Source organism: Pezoporus flaviventris, unplaced genomic scaffold, assembly GCF_033815535.1.
Source record: "Pezoporus flaviventris isolate CSIRO_AGI_PZ_B2104156 unplaced genomic scaffold, CSIRO_AGI_Pfla_v1 ptg000018l, whole genome shotgun sequence".
Taxonomy (NCBI): domain Eukaryota; kingdom Metazoa; phylum Chordata; class Aves; order Psittaciformes; family Psittacidae; genus Pezoporus; species Pezoporus flaviventris.
In genome coordinates, this window is record NW_026892566.1 from 1,383,121 (window position 1) to 1,405,522 (window position 22,402).

At 41.8% G+C, this 22,402-nt stretch overlaps 1 protein-coding gene across 11 annotated transcripts in view; it reads left to right on the forward strand.

Annotated features, from left to right (window-relative positions):
- Positions 1 to 22,402, forward strand: part of NRG1 (neuregulin 1) — a 458,532-nt gene that overhangs the window by 318,758 nt on the left and 117,372 nt on the right. For 8 of the 11 annotated variants that reach the window (XM_061455023.1, XM_061455024.1, XM_061455014.1 and 5 more), the window contains 2 exons: positions 6,244 to 6,294; positions 9,209 to 9,259. The exons of 1 other annotated variant lie outside the window; for it this stretch is intronic. In XM_061455023.1, the coding sequence (XP_061311007.1) occupies positions 6,244 to 6,294; positions 9,209 to 9,259 (102 nt within the window). The remainder of the gene's footprint in view (positions 1 to 6,243; positions 6,295 to 9,208; positions 9,260 to 22,402) is intronic. 2 more of the 11 variants (XM_061455020.1, XM_061455021.1) reach the window with 2 other exon arrangements.

Below are 22,402 nucleotides of genomic sequence, written 5' to 3' on the forward strand. Positions count from 1 at the left end.
GCATGCAAACTCCCCTGAATACAGGACAAACTTGGATCCAATCTAAAACTGGCAGCTGGCGCTTGTCTGTAAAGATCTGAACTGGAAACTCAGTGAGATCTGAACTGGAACATCTCAGTGACATTTGATAATCTAGAATCAGGCATGACAGCATTCACATTCACTGGTTTAATAAATAAATCATGCATATTTCGTAGCCACATGTGCATCTGAGTCCCCTCTGCTTATTGTTGCTTATAAATTATCAGTAAAATTTTTCCTAATTTTCCTCCTGATGATGGAATTTTCCACCTGGATTTGAGGAACAGCATGGGCAACATCTGGTGACTTAATAGCAATGAATCCCTAAGGCCTCAGAGGGCAACATCTGCTTCACAAACAGGGACAGACCCCCTGCAAGGGTGACCTCCTCACCCTTTTTTCCCCTGCATTCTCTGACCTCTTCCCCTTGCTAGCTTAATGACAGATTTTGTATCCAAACTCAGTAATGAGCCCTGAAGGGCAGTCATTAATCAGATCCTATATATCTGTGAGGTTCTGCACTATTCATACAAAAGAGGGTTTGGGGTTTTTTGGTACTTTTTTGTTGTTGTTGTTGGTTGGTTGGTTTGTTATGTTTAAAAAAAAAAAAAAAAGAGGAAAAAAGAATCCCAAAGAACCCTACGTATTCAGCTTTTACTTGTTATTTCCTGCCAAAAGGCTTTTGGAGAAGACCTTTGGGTCCAGTACAGCCCAGGAGCCCCTGTAGAAACCAAATGTGTGGATAGCTGAGACAGCTGAACCTATCAGGGTAGTCAGAAAGGTTGCTTCTTTCCACCTTCAGCAGATTGAGTGACAGTAGTGTAAAGAAATATACATCAGAGGGCTTGACTTTCTTATGGTTGTGCTGACCTGCTCTGCTATGTGAACCAGAAATTTTAATTATGACCTTCAGTTCAATGACCTTACCTGGTCATGTTTATTATGTATGCTCTAGTATCTGCAGACTAGATCCTCCTTTCCCTTTATGCTGGGTGCTTTAAGACCATGAGATATATAAGGCAGATAAGGTGATGGCACTTTTGGGCATTTTTCATTCCACTAAAAGATTAATGGTTTTCAGTATAAAAATCTTGGGTTTAAATCCCTAGAATTTTTTCAAACTTTTACTATTTAGATTAAAATTTTCTTTGCTGGCTCACAAAAGAGAACTCTAGGGCCGGACCAAATGTCTATCTAGCATGGTGCCTTGTCTGTAACACTAAGTGGACATCAGGAAAAAACACATGAATTGCAGGGCAAATGTGTTGGATTTTCCCTCAAGAATAGGAAAAGCTACACCTTTACCACTGAAGTCACATCTAAAAATTGCTGATTTCAGTTCCCTGTTTCAAAGCACAGAAAAACAAGTACTTCTCAATAAAAGAATTCTAAAAAAAGTCTTCAGTGAACAGAGACCTTTGCCTGGTCTTACTCCCAGAAATGGTAAAATTTTCTGTTTTAAACAGTAATAATCGATGCCACCCTGTAACTCCTGTCCTTGTCGCTGTTACTCTTATTATTAACATTGCCATTACTTAAAACTGCCAAATTTGCTCTTGTGCATGTTTTTGCTACACATAAATACACGCACACAACACACATAAACGGTATTAACCTATATAGACTTTCAAATTCTCTCATTTTTACTGAAAGAAACATAAAGCCTTGTCAATAGAGCCATATGTGTGTCTTAAAAATATAACAAATATAAAAATAGGCAGGCAAACACTATTTTTTTTTACTAGTCTTAATAGCAAGCAGTGGGAGCTATTCTGTTCTCTTTTAAATTTATGAGTATAACTTGCCCATAGGATATGAGCTGCTTTATTTTTATTCAGGCCTATTTGTCTATGCTCCCTAAGAAAGATTAAGGTCAGAATAGAGACAAAGTTTTTGTGGAGTTGTATAAGTAGTGTACAGGTTTGCTAATGCAATAGTAACTGCTTTTTTGCATCCCAATTAGTCACTTTAGCCAGACAAAATCCTTGCAGTAGGTTTTTTCTTGGGTTTTCTCATGAACATAAGACCTTATTATGCTTGATAAGTAGCACTGAGACAATACATTATGCCACAACAAAAGCTTTCAATTTCATACTTGAAAACTTGCTCACAAAACCCCTTATTTAGACAACTCAGTAAGAGACATTGTTTTCTAAAGTGTTGAGCACACCACAGCTCCAGCTGAATGTGGTATCAGTCTTTTCCATTAAAACCTGTTGACCTGAATCTTTTGCCTCAGTAAGGATGTTTGCTGTGCGCAGCATGACACAAGGTGCAAAAGAGTGGATTCCTGCAGGTATATTTCAGAAGTTGGAAGTCTGGTACTGGATAGCTGCTGGGTTATTGTGTGAGCACATCTGGGTAAAGTGAGCTGATGTAGTTTGAGTCATCAGTGGGACTGGGACTGGGACAACTTTGCCTGAACTGAAGGGAAATAGAAGTGGTCAGGTGATCTGTTCATTTAACTCACATATAGGCAGAGATAAGCCTTGGTAAATGCATTAGCTACACAGTCAGTGGCCCTTGCAAGATTCTGGGTTTGCATCCATAGGACTTGCAGTGTACTAACAGCTCCAAGTTGCACTGCAGTTCGTAAGGGTCTGATACCATCATAAAAATTTAGTTTGTTGCTCCTCTTCTGAAATTAGCTTATCTTCAAGAAGATGGCGGATAAATCAGTAAATAAAAACAACATCTTGCACTTAGTACCCAATAGAGCAAGTGTCCAATTATGAAATTCTTCAAATGCAAGAAGAGTCCTTTTACTCATACACTAATCTGAGACTTGATTAAAGCAGATCAGTGTTCCTCTTCCCTCCCCAGCATAGTTACATGCGACCTGGGACCATAATCTGTTTTTAACTGTCTGGAGTAATGGGTCAGATTCTCAACTAGTGCAAACAACTATGCCTGGACCAATGTCATTGATCTAGTCCTCCACATAGAAAGAAATGTGGCCATCATTCAGTTTGGCATAGCAATTCCCCTAAGAGTAGCTTTGAACCTTTCCTTGCAATATGACATATTTTAATTGAGAGTGGTGTTCTTTTAATCTGATTCAGGAAAGTAATTTATTGGAGGACCAGGAAAATGGTAAAAAGCACAGTAGTTTTGAGAAAGAAAAAGTAAGTCAGTTTATCCCAATGTCCTTGACCACATGTGCCTGCATGCCTCTGAAACCTCAGAATATGACCTTATTCACCTTTTACACACCTACTACGTACTCCTTTCTCTGCCATCTGTAGGCAGAGTAACTGAGGTCTCAGATACTCCCCTTTTCTCAAGGTGTGTGCTAGCTTGTGTCATTCTTTGTATAATTCGGAATGTGTCACTTGAATGGCACAACTGGGGCTTAAGTACTATGTAACTGCCAAAAAGTAAACCTCAGGATGACAGAAAGATCTTTTGCAGCTCTAACTACCTGTGATGTCTGTGGTGTTTGAACCCTTGAGCTCAGTTTGTTGTCCCTTTCAGGGTCCTCAGGGGTCATCTTCGAGGCCTGAACCAAAACTCATGCGATCAAATCCCTTCAGTTTGCTCAAGCAGGTTTTCTGTGTTAGACCTCTGACAAACTTACTAAGGGAAAAAAAGGCCTGTGGAGGGCTTTTCACAACAGCAGCTGTAGGGCTGTTCAGTTATCCCTGGTGAAAAAGTCTCTTCTGAGGAGGAGGGTCTCCTCTTTCCCTTGGAGGCATTAGAGAAGAACTTGTTGCCCAGGCACTGAGTTGTCTCCTCTTGGTAGACCAAAGGAAGCTCCCTGGAAGGGTGGATCAAGATACCAAGTCCAGCAAGGTGGTGGATTGCTGAGTCCTGTGGGGGTTGAAGGGGTTCTTCTCCGTCTTGGCAGAGGAGACAACAGTAAATGGATCTGGCCAGTGTACTAAGGAAATGGGTTTGAGAGGCTGCAGCGACCTGTCCCTTAAAGCATCCTCAAATAAGGATCTCTTGTCCATCCTTCAATATTTTTACATAAGAAACCCCCAGCACAAACGTATCAAGTTTCAGCAAACATCACCAAAACTAAGTGCTCCTAGAAGTGCCAGGGGGCAGAAGTGGATGGAGCATCTGAGGTATTTGCTCCTCCAGGGGATTTAAACATGCGATGAAGACAGGGCTGCAGGCTGCTGTCTCCGTAGCTCACAGCAGCAACACCAAGTGTCATGACTGGAAAACACTTCCAGCTCTTCCACTTCAGGCAAATATTGAGGCTGCTTCTGTAAGCAATCTCTTTCTGCTTCTTATGTTTAGTTGGCTTGTCATGTGGATCCACGCTGGCCTTCTTGGGCGGACTAAAACACCTCTCTTACCCTTGTGGTGTACTGTCCTCAGTAAGCAGTACACACAAACTTTGCGCCTTCCAAACGTTAACATCTACTGGTAATGTTGCTAATGTGAATGTTACTAGCAGGCCTCGGTAATGCGTGACTTTGCCACGTTTTCCAAATGTGTTTCTCCGTACATTTCAGGTGTGGGAGACTCTGGCTATATTTTCCAGTGGTAAGGAAGCTTCCCGCCTGCATTCATACTACCACAGCAGGGCTGGGGAAGCAACAGTAAGAAATGCTCCATCAAGTTCAGCATAGGCACTAAATGGAACATGTTTTCTTTAACAGTGAAAGAAAAATTTGCTCCAGTTGTGCCAGATGCTGAGCTATGCAGCTGTCAGACCTCTTTTGTCTCCTGTTGTGACTAAGAGAGGTTAATTGCTCTGACAACCCAGATGTACAACAGCAAACTGCCTCCATACTGAAAAAGTGGCCCTGAAAGCTGCCTGGCTACAGGCCACTGTGTTCCAAGATCTAGTGCAAAGGTTTCAACCTCAAAATTTTTACTTATAATACTCATTTCCATGCCACACATCACTGGCTATCAAGGAAATGCCGCATAAAATATTCTCTCACATTAGTGAAATGAAATTGGAACATATTGGCCAGGAAAACAAAGTGTTTGCCAAAGAAAACTGTACCAAAATGGGAAAAACACAAAAGAAGAGCTAGCAAGTAAGAAATTTAAATACAAGCTCAACATTGAAGTTTAATGAGAGGGATGTTGAAGGGAAGACAGGTGGGATGAGTTTTGTCAAGCTTTTGTGGACTCTGAAGACACTGAACAGAGGGCCAACTGATCCAGAATCACAGAACACAGTAAAAATATTCCTAAATTGTCTTCTACTAAATGCTGTATGAGGCTTTTTCTAGATTATTTTTGTTTGGCATACCAGAGGATTCGTGGTGTGCCTTGAGGATTCAGGGCAAGACTTCTCTGGCATTTGTGGCCCTTCTCCAGCTGAAGAGTTGAAACTTATGCAATGCACCACTATGAAGCTGAAATTACTTTGAGAACTTGAAGAAGACCAAGACTGATGCATACAACTGAAGAAGGCTTTGTTCACACCCGGTCAATTGCACACAGTTGTGGCTTGCAGAGTCAGCAGCACATGGACAGATGGCTGGTGTCATTGGAATGAATTCTCTGCTTAAGTCTGTGAAGCCTAAACAAAGGCTTCCTACTTTCTGCTTTCTCCCATCTCCATTCTGCAAGGCACAAGCATGGATCTAAGCACAGCAGCATCGTTCCCCATAGCCATCAGCCAGTTCAACAGGTAGATGCAAGCCTATGACACTATGTCACTAGCATTAATGTATCTCTTCAAGACCAGTATGGAAGAGCAACTTTTCTCTTCAGCAAAGTGACTGCTTTATTTCTATCACAGAGCACACAGCAGTCATCCCATGAGGGACAGGGCTTGCATGTGTGACTTAGAAGATTTCCCTGAAAGTGGCAAGTGACATTATTGGACGTACTTACCAGCAATTCAAGTGATATGAACAGGAACATGTCTTTGCAAAATTTAACTGCCTAGAAACATAAGGAGTGAATACGCACACTGACACCTTCCAGAAGCAGAGCCATCTGCAAGATTTCTCCTGTTGCCACTGATCAGTTATTCCCAGAGGAGAATGAGAGATTGAACAACTGGCTTCTTTCAGAAGAAACAGGCTTTCTTCTTCAGTTCTACTAGTAGACAACCTCATTTTACATGGAAAGGAGGGAAACTTCTGCAAGTTGGTGTGTAATTGCAGTCTCTGTCTACTGAAGCAGAATTTAATCTTGCTTCTTTGAGCACCTTTTTTTCTCTTTATCTACCCATTCTTGGAGCTGAATGTGGTTAGAGGATCCTGACTCCACATTATAACTTCTGTTGCCTCTTGTGTTTTCCAGAGAGCACCAGCAAGATACCAGTATCAACAGAAGGGACAAAAGCCTCTTCACGTAAGTTGAATTAACAGAGTATTTCTATCCCTTTCTATTTATTTCTTCTTGAAACTACCTCTGTAGTTCTGAAACTGCTCCCTCTTAGCAAGAACAATTCGCCAGCACCTCAGTACCTGCACATCACCTTGAATACTGAAGCTACTTCAAGGACTGAAAAATGAATGAAGAAGGGTTGAACATATTTTTCACTATCCTGGACTTGTACTGAGGATACTAACTTGGCCTGCAGTTATCAGCCTGCAGCAGCCAAAGTGAAAAAGTATTTGATTTGTTAGAAACTGTGTTTTGAAAAAGCGTTTGCTACTCCTGTTTTTGTAAACCCTAGCAGCTGCATATGAATTTGCAGAGTGTATAGACATATTGATGTTTCCTCCAGAAAGTCTGCTGCCTAGACTGCTGTTTCTCAGGGCTCTACATACAATTCCTGACAGCTCAGGAGGTGAAGTGCCTGTGAGTGTAGACAGGTAACTCACTGTCAGTAGTTTCACCACTTTTGAAGCTGCCTTGGCATTTTAGGAGCCTTCTCCAGATGGTTTCCTTTCAGGCTGGTGGAATTTTGCTTTCAGCATCCTGCCTGTAGTTACAGATTGCACGCCTCCAGAGTTACTCCTGGAACTGACCCCAGTGAGAAGTCACTTTCATTGCTTTAAACATTAGAGTTATTTTCTGTATGGCCACAACACAAGCAGTTGTCTCTACCACTGAGTTTGGCTGAAGGAGCTGTGGTTAGACGTGTGTAAGCCGACCATCCCAAGGATTTACAAGATGCACATATCCTGTTTGGCAAAGAGACTGGGGTCCTGCAATCTTTTTTGGGAAAACTCTGCCTGGCAGAGACAGGTTTTAGTGTGAGATGACAGCATTTGTAGGCCAGATCAAGGAAAACAGTGTGATTGCCAGATTTTGCATATAGCATGCCTGCAGCCTTTCCTTTGATGCATCTGCGTGTGTGGCGACCTACTTCTGAAATCTTGGCACTGCTGCCTGACAGAAGAGCCATTGGATGTGCCCATATTCTTTCATGTTCTCAGTGGGGCCTGTCACTGGTGCTTTGCTGGATATGTATGAGACCACATAGCTAATAGCAAGTGTCCTGTAACCATTGGAACCATTTTTGTTCAAAGGAGGTGACATGCTGGTCACCGACTCCACTGGGCTCGCCTTGCTCTCTCCCATATGCAGCAAAAATGCAGTCCCTGCACTTCACTCCTTTCTTTCCCATGAACTAAATTTCTTGTTGTTGAGTGGTCTCTTTCCCTGCTTATGTCGTTTCCAGTGCCTGCTGTTACAGTACTGTTCTCCTCTTTACTGCTATTGTGCCACTGAAGAGGAGGAGGATGGGATGTTCAAAAAGCTGGCTGCATTCCTGAGTAATCGCTGCACCAGCAGATTTTATGCCAAGTGGCTCATCGTGCTGTTGTCCTGAAGGAGAGCAGAAAGCAATACATTCAGTGGCTGACTGTCTCGTGGAGCTCTGAGTAGGTCTTTGCTATGTGGTGGGAGCAGAGACCTGCTCAGGCCCAAACCCAGCCAGGTGCCATTTTTCCCACTGTTCTCACTCAGCCCTGGATCCAGACCATATCACTTTTCTCTGCCACAACAACAGCCTCATACTGACCAATAGTATCTGAAGTTTTGGGCACTGCTGATGTTTTTCCAGTCCTTGTAAATGCAAATAAGTTATTGGTGTATTACTTCTTAAATCTGAGATGGGCTATTGTGAGATGGTGGTGTTTAAATCTCCAGGAGCTAGGTCTCTTGAAGTATTGCTACATTTAGCATTTGGTGATAGGAGGGCAGAGTGGTCTTAGCTTTTAAGTGTGGTTTAAATCTGCCTAAAAACTGACTCCATTGGGCAACAGATTCATCTTTTCTGCCTGATGTAGCCTGTTGTTAAATATTTCACCACAGAGCATGCGGTATGCAGTATGTCTGACCTGCTACCTCGGATCCCTGGGCTGTTTGCTAGCCACTCTGATTGTCTTCATTCCTCTCCACAGTGGCATATCACATTACCACCTTAGGCAAAGTGCTCTCTCTGCAAACCCTTCCAGCTGACAATACTGCTCAAGCACACTCTTGAATTCTTTATTCATGCATGACACTTTTGCTGGACTTCCAAGACAGTGAAAGCCCATGCAGCCACCCAAGTGCAGGGCACTGATTTGCTGTGTGCTTTGGGTTCCTACAGCTCCGTAGGTTCAGCTGTAGCTCCAGGATAGCTTGCTTCTTCCATTTAGCTTTTCTGAGTGCTTCCTTTATGTGATTTGTGTTGAGGTCTGTTTCCTTTAGCTGTCCTACAAGATTATTAGCCACCTTGAGAATGCTTCTTTTTCCTGTCTTTGGAATCACTTTGGTGCTGGTGCTATGTCTCATTTTGGTCTGGAATGTGTCCTGCTCTCCCTTCCAACTCTTTGTAGAGGTGGCGACACTCATGGACCCTCCTCTCTTTCAAGCCATGAAGGTCCTTAGCCTTAGCTGTGATAGACCTGGAGGCCTAGCTGTCTATTTGGAATCATGTGAGAAGAAGATAAGAAGATAGTGTTTCCTGGGTCAGCATGTGGAGCTTCAAGACCCACTGTTTTCCACTCTCCTCTGATGCCTTCTCAAACAGCTGAAAACTTTGCTCTCTCTTTGCCAGTTTTCTCCTGGCCTTCCCTCCCAGGACCATGGAGCATTTTTGCTGTAATTGATTATTCACAGTGTGCCTAGGACATGCTGTACCAACTTTGAAGTTCTTTCCTTTCTCAAGCTATCTCATATTTTTCTCTGCTTTGGTGTGTTTCTGATTACTGGGGAAAAAAAAAAAAAAAGAAAGCTCTGCTGGAGGAAGATGTTCAGGCTCCTCCAATATAACAGTGTAACTGTGGCTGTATTCTTACAACTTTGTTGTTACTTGTGTGTGTTGCAGAACCCATGCTTAGGATACAAGCTTCAACAGAAGGAACAAACATTTCCTCCTGTAAGTATATACAAGATGTTTAAATTATTGCTGGCAAGATCCTCAGGTACATTTCTTACTTCCTAGCTCAGAAAAAATAAGCTCCTATTTAAACCTACAATAAGGGATTGGGAGTCACTGGGTAGAATTTCTGCACTAAAGATGCAGTTGTTGTTATATATTATAACTCTGAGGGCCATATTCTTTGCAGACTGGGAATACGGAGGGCTAAGCACATTCCTTCAGGAAGGTCAAAGCTCACATTTGGGCAGGGCAAAGGAGGAGGAAACTGTTCCTTTGTTTCCTACCTGCAATTGCCTGCCCTGCCATCCTCAGGCAATGTATGGCTTCAAACACTGTCCTGCCTCTGCCTGCATAGCTCCTAGCCCTAGGATAGCTGAAACATCCTCAGGTTCAGCCATGCCCAGCCATGCCCCGCATTTCCTTTCATCCCTGTGCCAGCTGGTGCATGTTAGAGCTCCTTGAGCTCTTTCTCCTGTGACACACTGCCCTCAAGAAGAAGATGGGGAAGATAAGGACATCTTTTTTCATGTCTCCCCTCAGCTGGGACAGAGAACCAGAAATTATTTCCCTTCCTGTAGAAGAGAGGTTATCTCTCTCTTCATCTTGGGAGCACACTGATTGCTGCAGGGGTACCAATGGGGAAGGTGAGTCTTTTCTTCCACGTAGTCATGCTTTCCAGGGAAACATGCTTAACAGCCATAATTCTGTGCACATTCACCCCTGAGAGCCATTAGGCAGAGCTTTCAGCTCTTTACTAGACCCAAATCCACCATCTTCCTATCCTGGTTTTGAGCAGTCCAGAAGGACATTTCATATAATCAAATTGAGCAGGGCTGCAGGAGGTAGGGTATTGACCTTCTTCTAAAGCATTAAGTATTGCTGACTGCAAGGAATAGGATGGGAGGTGAGATAGATCAACTGTCCAATCCACCCTGACACTTCCAGTGTTGTTATAAAGTGTGATATGTACTCTATAGTGCCCTTAACTCACATCTAATAGCTTCCTCATGTAGGAGCATGAGGAAGACTGCTCAAAATCGAATTTCTGGACACAGTATTTTGTACCTTTTTTATAATTTATACGAGATATAAAAGATTTATTTTTGTAAATTTTCTTCTCATCTATTCATCTGATTACTGTTTTAGGTGGGTATTGAAGGAATTTTAGAAATCTGATAGGTTATTTTAAAAGCCTGAAAAGCTTTCTATCAGCAAAATGAGAAGAGTCAGTGCTGGCCTTCTTTTTCATCTGATGCATAGCAGCAGGGTAGGCAGGAATAATTCCTGGAGCAATTTAAAACAGTCATTTTTTTTCTGTTCTGCACTCAGTTGCATTGATGGAAATCTGGAGTAGTACTATTCTTGTCACTGAAACAAGTACTGGAGAAGAGAGAGTAATAGTGAATATTGCTGCCTATGCTGGGTAGGAAAGGCACCACAAAACAGGAGGGGGCCAACATTTATTACTAACAGATGTGAACATCTACTCACACTACAGAGCAATGATAGAATTGAGTCCACGTACTTATTCGGAAGTTGCTTAGAGGTTTTCTTTTCTGAATTTCAGTGGCACATGTCCATCTCACACTTGTCATTGTCAATCTTGTAACAGATACAGGAGATAAAATAAACTGTTTCCTTCCACTCCTCAGACAATAGCAAACGTTTCAGAGAACATGCCAGCACTGTCACTGTTGGACAGACACTGGGAAAGACCTGAGAACAGCCAAGTGCTTCAGGCTTTCTCCCCTGGGCTTTTGCAAGTGAGCAGACATGTGTCATGCTTTGCTTTCTTGGAGTTCCAGTGACAGACACATTCAAGGACTTAAGAGTTTAAAAAAAATCCTATCTCCCTAGGACACTCCACAACAGATATACCAAAAGAGAAGGTCCCCCTACACTTTCATGTGCAAAATCCAGACTATTTTGATAGTGTGGGCCTCCATCCTTAAGTAAAGGAGAAAGGAAAGAGTGTGATGTATTCCTAATTTACATACAGTGCTAGTGATCCCACTGGAGGGTCAGTAATCCAAGGGAGGAGGAAGCAAATTCAGGCTTTTATTTCCTGTTTCATAGCATAAGACTTTGTGGCACTGATTGATAATGATGCCCCTGTCAGGTAGAAATGCTTCTCACCTTCTCTTGCACCCCAGACCTAGGATTGTTACATATATATTTATTTTGTACTGTGTACTATTGAAACCTAAGTTACAACTTAAATTTTCCTTGGCGATGGAGCTCTCTGTAATACAGTTTTTCCGCTGAATCAAATGAACAAACGAACAGCAACTGGAGCCCTGAGTGCTCTCACTACCAAAGACTGCAGACGCCATTCTTAAGCACCTTAGAAGAATTTAGGTCTGTAAAACATTTTTCCTCCTCTTGTTTCCAGGACTGCAGTGCTCTGAAACAAGTGCTTGTGACCTTATGACTTTCCTCTGCTCAGGAGTTGCACTGGCAAAAAGGAAATCTGAGTCTTCACCTTGGTGCCTTGGTTTTATGAGTTCAGTCAACTATGTATTCAAGAATAGAGAATGAAAATGTGGTGGTTTTTTTACTCTTCTGGGACTTGTTAAAGTGGCTTCCCACCCTCATAAGAAAAAATCGCATACATTCTTTAGAGCAGTGGTCCCAAAACTTGCATTCTTGTTTGTAAGTTACAACATAACTGAAAAGAAATTCAAAAGCAATCAGGTTTCCTAGATTAAAGTCATCAGCACTGCACACAGCATCCTGGTGCACACATGGCAGTGTCCTCGGTTCATCTGAAACAGTTATTTTTCTCCTTCTTAGTAGCTGGTGCAGTGCTGGGTTTTCAGCTTTAGTCTGAGAACAATGCTGATAACTCACTGATGTTTTCAGTTGTTGCTGAACAGTGCTTGCCCTGATCAAGGACTTTTCAGTTTCTTATTCTCTGCCAGTTGAGGAGGGGCACGGGAAGCTGGGAGGAAGCAGAGGCAGGACACCTGACCCAAACTAGCCAAAGAGGTATTCCATACCACAGCACACCATGCCCAGTACATAAACTGGGGGCAGTTACCTGGAAGGCCCAGATCACTGCTCAGGTCGGGCTGGGTACCGGTCAGGGGATGGTAAGCAATGGCACTTGTGCTCATTGTTTTCTTTTCCTTTTCCTCTTTCAGCTTCATATTCTCTTCCCTTGTTATTTCCCTTATCATTATTATTATTGGTGGTAGCAGTAGTGCTTTGTGTTATACCTTAGTTACTGGACTGTTCTTGTCTCAACCTGTGGGAGTTACATAATTTTCATTCTCCTCCCCATCCCTCCAGGAGCTGGGGGGAGGAAAGAAGGGGAAGAGTGAGTTAGCAGCTGAGTGATTCTGAGTTACCGGCTCGTCTTAAACTATGACATGCAGAAACATTTGTATGGTGCAAGAGGGAAAAGAGAGAATCTGGTGGGATACAGACTGTTTACAATGACCACAGCTTCTGTTGCATACAAACCATCTCCAGCAGAGAATCGGTGTGCAGACCAGTAGTGATGTGGTACTTCAGCTTCCTGTCTCTATGGACAGCAACGGTTTGGAAACCCATGCTCTGGGGGCTAAACTGCATCAGAAGTTGAACACTTGTAGAAAATGAAGGAGTAGAAAATGGCCACTGCCTGTGGGAGTGTGTTTCAAACTCCATCAAAGACAGAAACATTTGCTTAGTTTCACTTTGCAGCATTACTTTCATGTCCTTATTTATGCTGCCCACTAAGGGCTGCTCCCTAAAATGTCTTGTGAAGCAAAAAGCCAGGGCATATGATGTACTCAGTATTTCAGACCTGATTGTCTTACACTGGGATTATCAGTTCAGATTCTTCTGCTTGCGCAAGAAGGTGAGCTAGAAACCGTGGTACTGAATGTGCTTGGAGCATATTCTCTGCACCATGCATGCTCCTGTCCACCATCTAGCAGGCTGATATGATGCCCAGCTGGAGGCAGGAGTGTGGATGAAGACCAGGTAGACGGCTGACCCCAGCTTGCTTATTGCTTCTTTTTCAGAAGAGTACAGAGCAGGTTTGGTTAGTTTTTTGGCTGGAGGGAAAGACCCAGTGCTGGTCATCTGTCCTATAGATGACTCTAATCTAATTTCCCACAGACTTTCATGCTGGCCTGCAATACCTGCACAGATATTTAAAAAAGAAAGACTATTTGGAAAAGAAACATGTCAGGTTGGACTGCTCATTTCTTCTCTCTGGAATTAGCAACTTGCAAACACTAAGCCTGGCAGAGCGAGGCACCTGCCTAACGCTTCGTCTGCTTGTGGTGCAGTAACAGATTACAAACATCCTAAATGGAGAGCAGATACACCACATAGAAATGAGATATGCAAAGACTTTTTGCCTGTCACATTTTCTCAAGTACAGTACCGAGATGTTTTGATAAAAATGTTCCATGCTGAGCCAGTAAAATCATCTATGACACCGTGTAAGGGCCATTGGTTTATAGAATATTTTTAACAGGAACATTTTTGCATGTATGAGGCAAACAGCCTGGCCAGTACATCATCTGTGTCCTAAAACCTTAACAAGCAAGTTTTCTTCATCTCCTAAAGTAAATCTAGTCCTCCTCCCCTGTATTTATTTGTGTAGTACCCAACAGTAGTTCACTTTCAAAAACTACAGATTTTGCCTAAGAATCATAAAAACCTGAATCAATGTGCATGGAAGACAGAAAGTTTGGTTCCCAAATGATACAGGTTTTATGTGGCTGTTTCTTCTGCCTTCAGGATACTTATCCAAACCTCTAAAGAGCTGATTTTTTTGCTATTTCAAGCAATTGTTTAAAGGGTCGTCTTGATTGGCAAGAAGTTCTTGGACCACTTAATTTGTCTGATGTCTAGAATTTTTGGAATTTTGGATGTTTGGATAAAATTCCAAAACTGTTTGGAATTTTAGTTAAATGTCTTTATTTTTTAAAAGTTACTACTCTTGCACAGGTACCTAGAACAGCATGCTTGTCTTTCATGTTTAGCCCAAACATGTGGAATCAAGAACATGAGATAAAGAGTGAAACTCCACTGTAAACTGCAGTTCTTTTAAGAGACAGTGTGATTTGGTGACCAGATATCTTGCAGGATAGCATAATATAATACATATAGAGTTTCTGATTTAACTCAGTTTACTCTGGTTTTGTTGGCTTTATTTTATTCTGAGTTTGACAGATACTGGTTTCTAATATTCCCTTTACAATGGACAGACAAAAAAGATGGGCAATGCTGCAGCACAGTATAAGGATCAGAAAAAATACAGGGAATACTGCCTAACCTTTGAACATGTGTTTAACTTCCTTCATCCCCAAAAGGCTACACAGTTTTGCCAGAAAACCTAAATACACTGGTAGCATCTCAGTAACTTCTGGAATGCAGCTATCATCGGGTGAAAGATTAGAATTGGTTTAGGAGAGTCTAGTAACAGAGGAGAGTCACTTGGGCAGGTTGGGAAGAGGAGAATACTGTAACCAATTGAAAAAGCTGAAGGAATTCAGATGTTGAAGGCAATTACTCAGGTTGCAGATATGCTAGCACAGCTGGATTCCCAGCTCCTGCTCTTGTAATAAGTCAGTCTGACATCTTCAACTGTCACCATTTATCTCATCTGTTCCACAGACTGAGAGGCTACTTTTATAAGAGAGCTATGTACCTGATGCCTTGGTGGGACAGTGGGTCAGAGGAAAACACTACACCATTTGATGCATTTTTCTTAATTATTTCAGTTGTTTTATTCTTCTGAATAATCATCTCTGGAGAAAAGTATTTGCTTTGTTCTAAGAACACAGTGAGTGAGTAAGGGCAGGGTAGGATAACTAGTTCTTGTTTAATACAAAATGAGTTTGAGCCTCCTGGTTAGTAAAATTTTACTGACAGCAGAGATGAAGACAAGTGACAATCGCCTGCTAAAACCTAGCACAGTGTTTTAGCTTTTGCAGTTTCTTCCTCCACTGTAACTCTAATCACAGTAGGCAATGCAGTGGTAATCTCAGTGCCCTACGATTTGATCTGGCATGACAAATCTTGTTTTCTGCGTTTAAATTTCACAGATATTACAAACTTATGTACATATAAGGATAAATCTATAAGGCTAGCAATTGCCCCAGCATTTGTATATGATGAGGCAATAGTGGTTTATGTATAAATATGCATGCATACATAGGTTTAGAAAGTATCTGCATGTAAGTATGAGGGCAATAGTCTGGATCTGTTTATGTCAGGATGTGCTTCCTAAAGTCATGGATTACACCATGAAGCAGTACCAGCAGTCTCCTCTGCTGCCATACAAGCCTCACAAAAGCTACTTCACATGTTTCTGTGTTTGTAATAGTTCTGAATTAATTTCACAGACACACCTCCCACTGCCATTTAAAAAACTCAATGTGTCCTCACTGACGAAGTGGGGGACACCCTCACAACAGGGTAGCTGGCCAAAAGCCACATTGTTAACTGCTGCCTTAGTTGAGCCTCAGACATGGGATACTGCAGGCTTCATCTCTAGGTTTCCTCAGGATCCCTGAGTATGTCAGGAACTCTGCTTCTGAGACCTTGTTAGTCATATGGAAACTTGGCTTCAAGACACTGCTGGTAAGGCCTGGCTTCTTAGAGGGTCTTCCAGAGGGTCTAATCATGGCAAAACCTTTTCTAACAGCATTAGTTTATGCCTTTCTGACTTCTTCTCCCCACTATGCTAAAGTGACATGTACTACATGCCCACCTAAGACATCATCTTTTTTGATTTGCCAGCATAGCGTATGCTATATGGACGGACATGAGCTTTTGTAGCACAGGGATGTGCTGATGGTCTGGCCTTAGTGTTTTGGTTGCTGTGTTTTCCATGAGGAGAAGTCCCTGGTGCTGTCAGTGTGAAAAAACCAGCTCAAGGACTCGTGTTCCCTGCTCCCTATCCTCTTTCCAGATAGCAATCATGAACGTACTTTGTGGTATTGAATCAGCCTTCTGGAAATCTCTCTTCCACGTAATTTTTGAGGCACCAGGGTAGTTCCTACTGAATAAAGGTACATGACAGGCAGTGACACTACTTGGGCAAAGACCTGTGAACAACATGGAATACATGACCTTTACAGAAGCATGCATCTATTTCAGGCATTCTGGCAAATCAAAATATGTCATTAACCATGCTGAAATTAAGAATGGCAGTGCTTTGTACAAAAACATAAAGGAACCAAATTGCTCAGAGCAAGTGTGAAAAAAGAATGGTACAACAGACAAAATTTATGAATATGAGCATGGGTACAGAATGATATTTGTTTCTTAATGCAAGGGAATTTGCAGCTTATCCTTATAGCCCAGAAATGCTGTCTCCTCATCTTCTACCTATTGTCCCAATACCAGTTTATCCCCAAAGAGATTTTGCCCTGAGGCACCATGTTAACACCTGCTGTGCTAACAGAGACTCACAATGCAAGGTCCTTTGTGTTCCCCTGAGGCCCTGTCCCTGTTTATAGAGGGGATGGTTCTGTTGTTTAAGCTTTGGTAGGAAAGATCCAACAAAGAGGAAAGTCCTAATGGGAATTTGAGTTTCCAAATCTGAATTACCCCAGCATGCCTAGTGGTTTTCTGGGCTCTCTTTGACACAGAGGCACACAGAGCTAGCTTTCTTAGATGGTATGTTCTGGGCTTTCTATTCCAGAAGGAGGTCTTAGCCTGCATCGGCTATAAATAGAAATACTCCGTGGAATAGCAGGGCCCTGGTCCATGAAGGGTTGTTTCAAGTTTGTGGTCTGGAAGTAGAAGTCTGTGATGAAACAGAAACACAAAATGAATGAAAACCAAAGAAGTCGAGACTGAGTTCAAAGCTTTATTTTCATGCTGAGCTTCCAATTTGGACAGCTCTGGTCAACCACGAAAGTCAGATGCTGTTTTCTAGGGAGAAGGAACAAAATTTCTTAGAGAGCAATAGGAAGCTTCCTGTATTGCTTAGGAAGCAATAGGGGAAGTTATCTGTCGGCTCTCCTAGGCTTTTTATATTTTTGAGCAGGAATCCAGGGAGTCCCTACTACTTTAATAACTGGAAGTGCCTCAGTATTTGATTGGATCTGTTTATAGAAGATGAGACCAGATAAAAGCTGAACAGAAAATTACACTATCTTCAGTATAACTAGTAAAGTGTATGGCTTTGAGTAAGTTTCCATTAGTTTAAGACTAAGCCCTTGATAAATAACTTCTATACTACTTAAAAAATGCAAACTGCATGACAGAAGTTATATTGCAAAAGCTGTAAGCAGAGCACTGTATACATAAAGGTGATCTTTTCTTAAATGCATGGCTTTGAAAAGCCACCACTGTGCCTCCTCGTTAGCTTCTCTAAAAACACAGTGGCATGCCATGGCTGAGACTCAATTTAGACTATGACAGTTCCTACCAAGTAAATTAAAAACAATACTCTGTTTTTATGTTCCTATTCTAGCGGTACTGTAACAGTGCAGTGGGAGCCAAGCTAAACCCTCAGGAAAAAATTACCATTGCTTCCTTCCTGTTCACATCTCTTCTAAATTGCCTTTTGGTAACCTCTCCTAATTGGATGCAAAGTGAGAAAGTTATATCTAGTGTGACTTTCATTATCAAAATGTTCTTGCAGGTTCCTAATGGTTTCTGTTTTTCTTGACATTTTCACCCTGTACAGAGAGGAAAAGGAATCGGTGTAGTCACTGCAGCAATTAAAGAGCAGCTTTTTACAGTCTGAAGTTCCTTCTAGGTGTGCATCTTCTCAAATATTTAGCAGTATTCAGCAAGTCAGTAATTTTGAGTTGACAACTGCAGTAGCAAGAAAGTGCATGGCAAGAACATCCCATTCTGGTTTTTATTTTAAAATGAAGTTATGCCCTGAAGTGATTGTCCTTTACGAATCATGTCTGATGGATGTCAGCGTTTTATTTCAGTGAATATATACATACATAAAGGCTCTTGCATTTCTTCACAATATTTTCTTCTCCAGACGGCCCACTCTTCATGCTAGTTATTTCAACTTCGTTATGGATGTAGAGAGCTCATAGGACTTACTTGCAGTTTTATTTATCACAGTATCCAGCTGTCAGAGATCTTCTGGCAAAATAATTCCAAATTTTCCCATCTACACGAATCTACTTTTTGCAAAGGAGAAAATTTTTCATAGCCCTCCAATTTCCAAACTGCATCAATCCTTTTGCAAGCCAAAATAACATGGGGCATTTCTAATTTATGATGGATGATCATAAAGTGTAAACCTAGGGTGGTAAGTGAAGTGAAGCTGAGGAGTGAGCTGGAATGCTAGAGCAGTGTTCACCCATTTCACCATTAACATGCTTTTTTATGTCATTCTGTCTCATGTCAACTACTGCTTTTCAAGACACCTAAGCACAGTATGAAGAATAAAGTGTATCAAGACCTTTTCCAGGGAGGCAGTACAGGTTCTACCCTACCAGTCTGACTCTCGTCACCCTAAGCAAGTCCTTCTACATCTCAACAGACCCTGGAACCCCCAAACACTCCCAGGTGCCTTTATACCATACCAGAGAAAATTCATCATAAAGCCATATTAAAACCATAAAAACACTGGCTGGGTGGGGTAAGACACAACCTTCCCAGAAATTTTTAATGAAGGGCAAAGTCACAGTTAAATTGTCTGTGAGGTGTATGTAATCTAGCTATTACACTTCTCCTTGGACTGACAGCATGATCGCTTTGCTACTGAGCAGTGCAGGTACATTTGAGCTGTTAGGCCAGTTATCCCACCCAAGCCTTCCCTACCATGATGTACTTGGGGGACACAGAACAGCTGGCATTACACCTCAGCCTTACTGAGTTTAGCAACCATGGCTGAGATGACATAACACATACTACACTCCAATCCCAAGACAACAGAGGAGACAACTGTTTTTTCCAGCCCTGAGCATTTGTCTTTTTTGTTTGTTCATTTGTTTCTGTTCTGTTTATTCAGCACAGAAAAGCTTCTTGCTCCAGAGCTATAAATGTTCAGAACTGATGTTGAGTCAGGAAGGATTTCACTGGATGCAACTCTGCAGCCTAAAGCATTTACAAACACCATGTACCACTGAGCTTATCTTAAAGTTTAGCATTTATACACAGGGCGGTAATAGCCCTTCAGAAGTTAATTCAGTCATTACTTTCCTGAGGCTTATAAAGTGAAATCTGAACTTTACTACTGATATTTTTCTGGTAATATTCACAATGACCTGAAATATGGTTCTTAATAACACAGTCAAGCACCTGACAGGTATTTAGATGAGCTTTCCAGAATTTCAGCAGGTTTACTAAGGAATATTATGGCAATGGCTGTTTTTTAAAAGAAAAAGATAAGCCAGACCCCAGGGAAGAAATATGAGGGCATTTTTTTAATAATGTCTATTTTGCAGGCAGTTATCTAGCTGTGAAAGCCACAGAGGTAGCAGTGCATTGTAGAATGCTACTCATTAGATCTACTGCTGCCAGTTGTGGCACAAATTGTCAGTGGCAGAATTTTTTCTGGTCTTCTCAAATTAGAAGTGAACTAACCACATGCAATGCTTTCATTTGTTTAAAATGTCTGTGTTTTTAGGTAGAGTAACTGAGGATGTTCTCTCAGTTGTAGCTAAAATTCTGCTGTATGCTTTTAAGCACTGCTGTCCAATGCCGTGGGATGTTAGTTCAACAGTTTAGTTATCTTTCTGAGAGAAAGGTAAGTTTAAATGTCTGGTACTTTAGCCTGATTAAATGCCACCCCACCACCCGCTTATTTCCATTCTATGAAAGTCCAAAACTAGCATTTACTGTTTTGAATTTCTTAGTATTTTATGTTATTTAAAGCAATGAAAACATGGGGTGATTCCTCTGACTCCACAGGACACACACTGAAATAGTACTGTAGTCAAATCTTTCACTATACTTTTTATATTTTTAGTATAACTTTTATTATTTTGCTGGAACAGCTTTTTCCTTCCATTTCCCACTGGGGAAATCTTTGGCTTAAAACAAGCTGCAGGCTATGCATAGTTCTTGAATATTTTAATGATCTACACAAAACCCATTAACGGCCACAATGGCAACTGATACTTGACAGACAGTAGGATAACAGTTGTCTCAGAGTCTGTGAGAGAATCTTAAACACTAATTTTGCAGGAAGGATGATGAATTGCCTTGAGCAGCAATGCAGCTCATTCAAATGCATGTCCGTCTGTCATGACACAGAACTGGTTTCAATTCTCTGGTGTAATCTGAATCAGGTGCTGTCCCTGGTTTCTAAGCAAGCTACATCTGCAGAGTAGACGCTTGTAATTCCTTTATGTATTTATCACTTTGGAGGGAGGAGGAGGTTAAGATGGGTCCAGGGAAGGAATGCTGCGAGTATGGATTCTGTATCTTTTCAGGTAGACTAGTAGTCGAGCCAATATAGCTGTGATCCCAAAGGGCGACAGATCAATCCCAAGCTTCATGGGAGTTAACAGAAGTCTGAAATGCTCTCCACATGTGTTCAGCCAGCATATTTGGGCTGGGCATCAGTGAAACACATTCTTGGAGCTAGGGGAGAGGAAATTAGACATTGTTTAGGGACTGTTTGCCTTAATTGGTCTAACTGCATGTTTCTGTCAGATTCAGAGGATTCTTGATGTCTTCCCCACCGTGTCTGTATCCTGCACCAAGTGTATAAGTGACCTCTCATGCTGGCAGCAATGCCATAAGTGAATTACAATTTAGAGGACATGAGCTAAATGCCAGTATGCTACTAATTCTTCCAGCCAAATGGACACCTGGAGTGCTAATGTGTTGTTGTACTTACTACTTGAGTTATGAGGAGAAAATATGCAGTAAAACTCGAGATAATTGGATGTGGATTGCATTTGCAATTATATGTTCACTGGATAATATGCATGCATCAGAGACCTAATATTCACCCCAGCAAGAGAGCACAGTTATAGGCAGGCTGAGCAAATGGAGTTTTTCAATTTAAATGTGCAAATGAATTTTATATACACATGGCCACTATTAGCAGATGGCCAGTAGGAAAGGACGGGTACAGGACAGGGATTCTTTCCTTTTAATTCACTATGAATCTGTTCCTCTGGATGATGTTTCATCTTGAGGAATAGCATTTATTATCTGTAAATACAAAGTATAAGATTGTCATTTACAATAGCCCAAAACCAGCATGTACGAAGTGCTGGACAGAGAGTTTTCTCTGGGTAGAAAAAAATGATGAAAAAGAGTGAGCCAAATACACTGACTGTTGTAAGATCTTCAGATCAAGATGTGGGGTGGGTAGCTATAGTAGAATTACATTAGCTATAGTTGATGCACTAGCACAGGATTACTGAAAATTCTGAAAATTTCTTAAGGAAGAAAGAATTCTTTAAAAAGCTGTTTAAGAAGAAATGGGCATCAGCTAACTGATGGGCTAAGTGGGGAATTGGTTATTGCTTGTTTTAACTTGCTGCTCTCAAGTTCTTCTGCTGTATCCTGATACTAAGGGGATGTGAAGTGCAGAAAGGCTTGTCTAAGCAGAAAGGAGAGCGTGTGTGTATGAGCTGGCTTTTCTACTGAGCCTTTGTCTCAACCAGATCTCACTGCTCATTTCTTAAACATAGCCATATTCTTGGCATCTCCCCTTTTATTATCACAGGAAATTGTCACTGTGATAAAGTACATTGCAGCATTTACAAGAAACGCTGACTAATAAAGGTCTTTAAGGAGCTCTACATACTTTTCTATCTCTGATGACTCTTTCTTCCTCAGCCTTAGTCATGATCGTGTCTTAGCCATCAGTAGCTCTGCAGAAAACTGTAATCCCAATTGATTTCAGCACAATTTCTGTATGCAATACCAACTGTCAAAATTGAAATATCACCTGCTGTTGAACAAGAGTCCTGGCTGTCAGCTAGTCAGACTGACCACATGTGAAGCAGTCATGCTGCTGTACCTCCTCTACCTGACAGGGAGGAAAGGGAAGCTGACCTTCTGGAAAACAGCATGTGCTGCAGAGCAGAGTTTCTGCTGCCAGCCCATGTTCACAGATGATGGGGAAGCAGACGGATCACAGACATGCAGCAGCAGGCAGGCTGGCCAGCCCCAGAGCCCATGAAGTCCTGTGGTCTGTCTCAGGTAGCAGGCAGCAACTGGTGCCTCAGGGGCTGGTGGGGGAAACACACA